The 10,468-nt window shown below is 33.4% G+C and overlaps 1 protein-coding gene across 2 annotated transcripts in view; it reads left to right on the forward strand.

The window, feature by feature from the left end:
* Positions 1-10,468, forward strand: part of MS3_00004919 (uncharacterized protein) — a 43,783-nt gene that overhangs the window by 19,898 nt on the left and 13,417 nt on the right. Inside the window, exons 6-10 of one of the 2 annotated variants that reach the window (XM_051212903.1) lie at positions 1,068-1,143; positions 4,374-4,584; positions 7,514-7,599; positions 8,183-8,540; positions 9,247-9,360. In XM_051212903.1, the coding sequence (XP_051068828.1) occupies positions 1,068-1,143; positions 4,374-4,584; positions 7,514-7,599; positions 8,183-8,540; positions 9,247-9,360 (845 nt within the window). Of the gene's footprint in view, positions 1-1,067; positions 1,144-3,205; positions 9,361-10,468 lie in introns of those variants that run through there. The other variant, XM_051212904.1, reaches the window with a different exon arrangement.

Raw genomic sequence — 10,468 nt, forward strand, 5'->3', positions numbered from 1 at the left:
GTCCTGAAATCCACTATTTCATCATATTTACCTTTTCCTTTTGTCTTTCTGAACCATATTCTCAATGTTTAATCTTTCTGAACGTTTTTGCAGTTTCTGTGCTATTCATCTTGTTAATCTAATCTCATCGTGCTAATGTGGTAATCAACTTCGGCCAAATCACGTATGTCCCAGGCTCTATATTGATCTCGACTGACCGTATATTTAAATGCCATTTAACATCAGATAACGCAGGTAATGTATGGTCTAAAAGACCGATAAACCCAAGCAACATTCTTACCTGTTTCCTAACCTATTAATCAGAACTCTAGGAAAATCACCTAAGGACATTATTTATTGTTCCATTTTATTCAGGCATAAAAACTCATGATAATATACAGATATTACCTGACTGTAACATAACGTAACTAATAAATCCCACTGGTACAAGGCTGAGTAACAGACTTATTATTAAATTACTGTAGTTTGTAATCGACAAAAGCTGCTTTATTAGCTAATAAATCACGTAAATGCTTCCAGTGAAAAAAAATTGCAATACCGCAAACCAATTATTTAAGAAATTTGCAATGAGAAGGAGTGACTATTGGAGTTCAGCTGTGTTAATGATGAAGATAATGAGAGATGACCATACAATATCGCAAATTGATTGAAGTTAGAGCCGTAAACTATAGGATTCTAACTCAATAGTCTAAAGTTTTAGCTTTCTCTGCGATACCTGAAATGCCTGGGTCCGATACCTGGCGAGATCATGAATGAAGACTTCCAAGGAGTCCGATTATGGAAAAATCGGTTTTTTAGTATTTCCTGGTTTCCAATTGTTGTTTAACTTGAGTCTATTAATTGTCTCATTAATACTTAACAATTCCCACAATTCATCTTATTCTGAAAAATATACCTACTGGATCTTCAGAGAATAACTTTCCAAATTACATGTTTTCGCTTATTCGCTCCATGGTAACAACGTTCTTTTATTTTTCAATAATATCTTTTATTCCCACAAATCTATTTTGCTACTGCAAATCTGAATACGCGGTTCCTAACGCTAAATGCTTCCGCTTTCTACTTAGCTATAAAGAAAGAACTAGACGAAGCTGAAAGAAGACATGAGAAAAATTTATTAAATGCTCAAGAATTAATAGCACAGTAAATGATTTTCATTGCTATTATTATTATTTGATATATAATATCTATTAATTCTTATCGAAGCTTCTGACTACACGATCACGTAATGCGTAAAATCTAGCAATCCAAAATGAGAAAATATTCTGTAATACAGTAGTATTATTGCGAAAATATATGAGATGAATTTACAAACCTATCTACAGTGTTTATCATGTCAGTGTTCAATCAAAGCAAGGTACTTCCTGAAGTTGACATGTAAAGGTTACTTACAATACCATACGTAACAATTGACAGGTGTTTCGAAATTATGCCAGTAAGCAACATTGAGACGAGAACGAATGGTATCAAAATGTAAACGTATTGCAATAAAACAAACGTTTAACGAGTGTAGTAAGATTGATAATAATTGTCGCTAGTATTACTAATATACAGTTACATTATAAATATGTTGAATGTTACCTGTTTACATAAATACATAGTAATCCCACACAAAATCAGATTGGAACTGCACATTATATGCTCAATAGATATTATTATTGAACTGACTACTGAATATTAGTTAGACGGGCCAATATACAAACGTTCTTAGCTTTGTTCCTCTGTAGTACAAAAGGAACGTGACTAAAACGCTTCACTATAGAATCAAGACCATATGCTCTCTAGATACGGTCGAAGATGAAACCAAGGTATTATACACGACCCTGAAAGAAAATGGATATCCTGAGAAATTTGTAAATAAAAACAGCCAATAAACAGAGCATAAGGAATACCTAACTGTGAACAAATAGCCTCTGTATATACGCTTACAATTCAGAGGCGATGCACCAAATGAAACGCTGAAACTGAAGTTAAGCAGATCAATTGAAAGAACTTTTAGTGCAGGTAAACTACAATTAATGTTTTCCACATGTCCAATAATCCCTCCAAGGTTGAAAGATAAATTACCTAGACTAGCCACTTCTTTCTGTACCTATTAATTCAACTGCTTCTGTAGAGCAAGTTATATTGGCAGATGTTCTAGGAACTTGTATATTCGGGCCCGTGAGCACCTCTCAGTGTGGTTAAGCAAAGGTGTAGTTAAAACTGTTGACAACTCCATTTTAGCTCATTTAATTCAAACAGGACATACAGTTAACATGGAGCAATCTTTCGCAGTAATATGTCGTGTTAACAGCAGTCTAACTGATTACGTCAGACTGAGAATCCTGCAAGCGGCTGAAGCAATTACTATTCGGATCAAAAAGCCAGAGCTTTGAATCCGAAAGGAATATGTTCAGCCACTCCTTTCACCCTGGCCGATATCGGGGCAAACGAGTTAATAATTAATTTTATAATATGGTGACGTAATTTGATTAATGTTCATTTTTATGTCCCAGACTTATTATTATTATCTTTATCATTGTTATTATTTTTATTACACTTGATAACTTTTTGAGGATTATAATCAGCATCCACCCCATTCTACTACATCTGACCTAATTCATTTTATTCTACATATTGCGTAATTTATGATTTTTATTACATTATTTTCTCTCTCATCCCATGTTGACCATATTTGTGCTGACTATTTAGATTAGATGGTGGTTGGAGATAGTCAACAGGAAACCCTGGACCCGGGTTTCGTGCTACTTGGCACTCGTCAGCAAGGTGTACCTGTAATCTTGAGGGAACTGGTGCTCCCTGGCGGATTCGATCTCGTGTCACCCAGCTTCGGATAGCTCAGTGGTAACGTCTCAATATATAGTGCCCGCAGTGTCGAGTCACCTAGACTGGTGGCCACATTGCAACATGATCGGTAGTATTCGATGTGCACTAATAAGGACTAGACACGCATGACATTGATCACCACCGAGTGATCAATCAATTATGATGCTGACTATTTATTTCACAATTTCATTTTGCTTATAAGCTGATTCAAGTTAACACATCATATTAGTCAACCCCAAGATTAACGATTTGATTTTATATAACAAACAATCCTTTATTCAAAAACATGGATTTTATGGATTATTAATTTGAAATATATATATATATATATATATATATATATATATATATATATATATATATATATATTTCGAATCATCATTTTCGTCTCATGCGATTATTTGGGTGTATTATACTACTAACTAATACACAATTATTTGAACGAAGAATATTCTTTAAAGAGGAAGAATGTATTTGTAAAATCTCAGCGAAAGAATTTAAATCAAACGTTTCGCCTGGCAATCTGGTCCAAGTTTTTTCAAGGAAACATATATATAGATACATTCTTACTCTTTAGTGTCTCACATTAACTCGGCGCCCAAATACTGTGAAACTATTCGATCAAATTTAGACGAAAGTTCTTATTTAGAAGAATATTCTTTTCAATAATTTCTCATCAGGTTCTACAATTATAAATCCAGATTAATAATCCATAAAACTCATGTTTTTGAATGAAGGATTGTTTGTTATATAAAATCAAATCGTTATTCTTGGAGTTGACTAATATGTTGTGTTAACTTGAATCAGTTTACAAGCGAAATGAAATTGTGGAATAAATAGTCAGCATAAATATGGTCAACATGGGGTGAGAGAGAAAATAATGTAATAAAAACCATAAATTACGCAATATGTAGAATAAAATGAATTAGGTCAGATGTAGTAGAATGGGGTGGATGCTGATCATATTCCTCAAAAAGTTATCAAGTGTAATAATAATAATAACAATGATAATATATACGAAGGACTGACTATAGTTGTTTGGCTCTACCTAAAAACTCTTCGTCTGTTCAAGAACATAGCCTCTTCAGGGATAGAAATCAAAACCATTTAAATCTCCTGGTGAGTATGATATGATTTAGTCTCTTAATCGAAATACAATGATGATGAGTTCTATTTAAACTTACACTATCAACTAATGCTCCTTTTCTTTCCTGAACAAAATTATAACAAGACATCCTTTTTCATTCCCTAAGGTGGGTAGTTGTCTCTTGACACGGTTGGACTCTACTGGTAATAGCTTTTCATCATAAACTCCAGGAACCCCATCTCATGATGGAAGGTCCTGAGTTCATTCCATGGACGCGCGGTCGTACGTGCGCACTGTCAAGAGATCAATATCAGGCTGAGACGGCTGTCCACTGATTCCTAATTTCCAGTGGTTGTTTCACTAACGTCAATTCGTGATTTAAGCTATGAGAATTATGCAATTTTTATCCCGTATTAACCCTGTTTTTGTTAATGTTGGTCATTATTTTATTCACAAGAATAAAAGAACATGATGAACAGAAAAAACGTCGTAAAGAACAAATATCAGCTGAAGGCGAAGCGTTGAGAAAGAATGCAACAATTGATTTATTAGAACGTGAGAAGCTCGATCAAATCTATCGTGATCAGATGAGAAAACTAGCAAAAGAATTTCAAGACCAAATTAATGGTCATATACAAATGAAAGAGATTGAAAAATTATGTGATGAAGTGCGAAAATTCTATTGATCAACTGTTATGCTTTTTCACTAAATTTTGGATATATTACTTATAAATACATAATCTAGGTATAGACCGTACTGGAAAATCAAAAATGTGAGGATATAAGTAGTTCATAACCAGTGTCCTAAAGTAATCGGTAATGTGTCTTAATTGTAGTGATAGCACCAACGTTAGGGCCCAGGCACATTCAATTGGTAAATCGTGGATAAGACGATCACACTTCTCTAATAGCGTGTATATTTAATTTAAAACATAGAACTTATTTGCATAATTAAATAAAATCAAACTGCTTATCTCTTGTAGGAGTAGGTAGAAATCTTGTGTAGATGAAATTGAAACATGGAATCACTTCATGAAGTCACTAACCGTTGGTCTAAGCCGTGTAGGTAGGTGAAGAATAACATAATTAGTGTCAGCATGGCTGTATTAATGATTGAAAAAACTAAGTGATATGATTTGGGATCGGGGTAGATGCATTCAGTCATCGTCTTTGCTTTAGTTTTAAATTTTGAAATCGTCCTACACTTTTTATCTAATCAATGTATTCTTTGTTTTCCAATAATATTATTTATCCCTGACGCTTTTTACTACAACTGTGATATCTGCTACCTATCCTAACAGATAGTAGTAGTAGTTGTAGTAGTAGTAGTAGTTGTTGTTGTTGTAGTAATTGTAGTAGTAGTAGTTGTAGTAGTTGTAGTAGTAGTAGTAGTAGTACCAATCAAAAGTGTAACACCTGGGAGCAGAAGATTGCAGTGAAGAGAACAGGTAGAAAATATGAAAGGAAACGAAATAACAACATAATTAGAGAAACGACAGAGCATGTAAAGGACGAAGCAAAGATGTGCAATTGGTGTATTTAATGTGTAACTTCCATATTTAACCAAGCCACCGTGTGATATTGCATCAGATAATAAATTGGTTTTCCCCATCTGAGTTTTTGTTCACTATACAGCCGCCACCATTTATAGTGTTACTACATTTACTGCCCTAATATCTATTTATCTCAAAATACTGGCATGGTGAGGCAACGTTCACTAATGCACATGCGTGCGCAAGTTTTTACGTTGCTTATGACTAGTTGACTGATTGATTTGCCCGACTCTTTAGAGTCTGTATTCGTTACAAAATTTGGAAACTAGTTAACATCCATTGTTTATAAATTGAATCTAATTTTTTAAATATTTCCAAATATCTAACAGTAGGAAAAATCTATCAAGACGCTTTATTACTTCGTTTAGAGACTGTATCACATTCTTTGATATATTCTGATCACCACGTAATAAACAAAAACTTCTGTTATCACGTAAACTTTGTCGTTTTAGTTAACAAGCTTCTCATAGGAAAAAAGAAATAGAGACTAGCAGAAGTGATTTGCAAGAGCAATGTAATGCATGCCCAATAAAAAGAGTCATCAGTGATAGTATGTCAAATAGTTTTAAGAAGACGAGAAAATATATGATAATGTGAACACTAATGACTCCTATTACTTGGCGCCTCAAAGTACTGATTTATTTATTTATTTAAACACATAAACATTAGTACAAGGATGCACCAAATAGATATGCGCCACATAAGTCATTCAATTTGTGTGAGATCTGGGATACTGCTCGGGTGCCCAAACCGAAGCAGAGTACTGATTTCTAGTAAATCGTAAACCGTAATGGAACTCGTTCTCGAATTTTACCGAGATCAAAAATGCATAGATTTACTAATCGGTTCTATTACTAAACTGTGTAAAGAAGCAATCTATTAATAAATTTTGAGTCTAGGTGTATAAAATGTCAAAGGTATACTCCCCAAGCATTTATACAGAAAATTTTATACTTTACGTTACAAAATTGTGCTTTCATTCTAGCAGTTTATTCGCCAATGAATAAAGTGGTGCGTAATAGATTACTTCAGCCTGAACTAACGAGCCTATTTATAACGACTTTACTGTAAATAAAAATTTTTTACTGTACTATTTTTGTACTAAACGATGAAGCATGGTCGCATTCTTTTACCGGCTGATGCAGTTAATATTAAATACCCTAGGGGTGGTCGTCAAGACTTCTAACCCTGAGATTTAGACACTAGGTGTAGATATTTAAAGCCGACTGGAAGCTGGTTCATTTCATGACACTTAAACTAGGTTCACCTAATTTGGGATAATTTAATTCCTGCCATGAATTGGTTAAGGTACATACTATTCCCTCATTTAATTTTCTGAAAATTAACATTTTCCTACAGGAAGATTCTTTTTACTAAATGTTCCTCATCTTTAAAAAGGTCGAGGACATTTATCTGTTATCGTTTCATTTTTTTAATATATTGCCTCTTGATCTATTCCCCAAACTATTACGAATGTCTTTCCACACACAAATAGAATAAGTCTGTTTTTTCTTATGAATAGATCTTTGAACTGAGGTTTATTTTTTTGTATTAGCCGGTAGCTATGATAGTGAATAGCAGTTTATCCATATTCAGTATTCCAAAACGTCAACGTTAAAACTATTTCACTTATTTATTATCAATATACCACTCATCTAATTCACCCTAATTAAGACTTAACATATTTAGCCATTGTCTCTTTATCAAGTTCACTGCTATATTCAGTAAAACACGTTATTACCTAAAATTTACATGGAACGAAGAATGCGCGTTTCTTTAGGGCTGAAAACATAATCTGATAATACGAACGAAACAGCTACGTAATACCTAGTTCGGAACTTAGATTTTATCTATCATTTGTTTTGTTTTTTTAATTTACCAAGATAAATATTCTCGATGTTAGGCTCTAACACGTTCATACATATCTATACGAACCACTTCAACAAATGTATAATCAAAGAGTAAATCTTCCATATTTTGTTTATCTTTTCTCATTTCCAATTTTGTGTTTGTTTTTCACATTACATCTAAACGAAAATCAAAGGAAATTGAAGAACAATGTCGATTGTTTGCAGCAGCTAAGATCAAAATGACAAAAATGCGTATCATGAAGGAACGTGATATGTTTCAGTATGTGAATTCACACACTTCAAATTGCACTGAATTTATCATTAACCTGAATGCTTGTTATTTAATCATTATAAGTAGCTACTATTAAATAGTAGTAAGTAATTAGGAGTTGAAATATCGTCTGTTATTTATATATTAACATTAAACTGAAGGAACCACTGATAATCAAGAGGCACTGAGCAACTTTTTCGACCTATTTTGAGGCTGTATATCACTCTTACTCTACAACTGGGTTGGAAATGTAAACCATTAGATTCTAACCAATAATAATTTAAGTGATGAGCTCATCAATATGCTTAAAAGCTCCATGTTCAGTCTTTCAGGGGAATCGAAAGTCCAGATCTGTTGTTAATAATTATAAAGCGATCGATTTTTACGATATACATAATCAGAAAAAACGTCAGTCATTCAAGGTTTAGATTGGCATGGATTTATCGAACTGATAATGATAATAATTGTCTAGACTGGCACTAAAGTGTCCATTCATTCAATAATTCAATTTAGAAGAGTAAATCTAAAATCTTCAAAATGTCTCCCACTCCATAAAAAATCACAGTAAATACCTCTTTTTCATAAATATCAGACAAAAAGAAGCCGAACTACAAAAAATACAAGAATATTTATCAGAACAATTGAAAAATGCACAAACTAATGAAGAAGCACGGTTAAACAGAGCAACAACAGAAAAAGAAGAAAAATACCAACGAGATACAAAAGAAAGATATGACAAACAACTGAAAATTATCCAAGAAATCAATGAATATAGAGTGGATGAAATAGAAAGACGTAGAAAACGATTAGAAGACGAGAAACAAATAGAATTATGTGAAATACGTGGAAGGATAGCGGCTGAATTGGCATTAACTGAATATGAAAATGCATGTAAGACAAAAAAACTGGAAGAACGAAAGCAATTATCACGACAGTTACTGCAGGAATCAGTAAGTTTGATTGTTGAACATGAGTTGATTGTACAGTTAGGTATAAGAGTCATTTCTTGCAGACGCCCGCTATAGTATATATAAAGCACCCCATCGACATTTAGAAGGTTATTTGTGCACTTTTTTTCTATTTCAGCATTTAATCAACTTTTGTCAGGATATAGGCTTCTTAAGAGAATGCATAGATATTGCCTGTATTTACAGTGTGAACAACAACACTAAGGTGTTGGTGTCGGTTCTATTGCTTGTTTACTAGGAATATTTAACATCGATTTCAGTTCCCAATCGTAGTACTGAACACTTGGTCTGAGTAATTCATTAAAAAATCACTTTTTTCATACTGAGGTTATCCGTGCATATTTTGTTCAAAAACCAAGAATACTAATAGAAGTAAAAATTTTAAACTACTTAATGATTTAATATTTTGGAATAAACACCAAAACTTATAACACGCTGTATTAATAACTCATACTACTTATTTTCAAGGTTTGAATAATTTTTTCTGGTTAGCGTATTTTTAGCGAGTTAGTTTTCTACGGGTTGGGGACGCTAACCCCATGCCCAACCCTCCTCCTTTATCCGGGCTTGGGACCGGCAGTAGCCCCCGGAGGGACTCCGGGCGGAGTTTATTTTCCAAAGTAAGTAGTAACATAATGTTATCAATTAATTATACATTAATGTTTACTCATTATGAAATGCGACACAGATGGTAAAACGAGTACTAGCCAAGAAAGAACGCAAAGCAGAAATTGAAGCGATAACCAATGAAAATAAACTGATTCAAATGGAAGAAAAATTTTTTCAAGATTACGCAACTAGAGTAAGTTTGTTACAAAGAACAAAGAAGCAGACCCTTGTTATTTTACTTAATAACAACACTTGTTCTGATTATAGCTTTCACATAGACTCTGGGGTCATCATTATCGTGTTTACAGTTCTAGTAAAATATCTGTAGGACAAATTAAGTCCTACACATAATGTTAGACAAAAGTAAGCATCTATTCATAAACTCTGAAACGTATTAGAGGTACGAGGGCGGTAGTCAGCATCCGGTAGCCCACATCATAAAATAATAATTCTTCCCAATCTGTATAGAAGTTGAACTACTTGTAGTCTCGATGACCTTGAGATTGTGAATACACTGCTCTATGGGAAACTGCATGAAGTCAACCGCACACGTCTCTTTAGAATTAGTAGCCTCTGTAATTTTTAGATAATATGTCCAGAGATGAAAACCCACAGGTCATCTGACGTTTCGAAATACTGATTACAATCGGCGTACAAACTCAAACAAGTAATTTAAGCATTCCTTCTTCTTAAAATATAATTGACCCCGTGAATTTAAATATTTTTAGAAAGTACTTATAATTTATCAATCTAGGATAGTTTTTTCTGTAAGTATATTATTTTATGGTCAACTTATTTTAGATTCTCTAATCTACCATTGTAGATATGAAGTTGATATGTGTAAATTAGGAGTCTTTGTTTATGCAAATCGTGAATTAGCAAACCACTAGACAACCAATCTGGTAGCAATTTATAGACTTGGTAACTAGATTAATTTTACTGATAAAATCTTCATTTAATTCATCAGGCGTATTTTATCCGAATACCTTGTAAATAAGAGATAAACGTTATCTTCATCACTCCAACCCTTCACATACCTCTTTACAATGTAGTCAAAAACATAAATAATGAACGCCCGGATGAATGATAATTTAGGTAGTCAGAAAATACCCATAGTCCAACTATTAATTCTTTCAGAATGGGTTTTGTGGCGATTTTAGAAATTTCACAGATTGAAATCATGAGTCATTTGAAGCTAGACCACCATTGAAAACCTGGAAGCACTGGACGGCCGTTTCGTCCTAGTATGGGACTCCTCAGCAGTGCGCATCCACGATCTTTACTTATTGTTTTCACCTAAT

Source organism: Schistosoma haematobium, chromosome 3 (assembly GCF_000699445.3).
Source record: "Schistosoma haematobium chromosome 3, whole genome shotgun sequence".
NCBI lineage: Eukaryota > Metazoa > Platyhelminthes > Trematoda > Strigeidida > Schistosomatidae > Schistosoma > Schistosoma haematobium.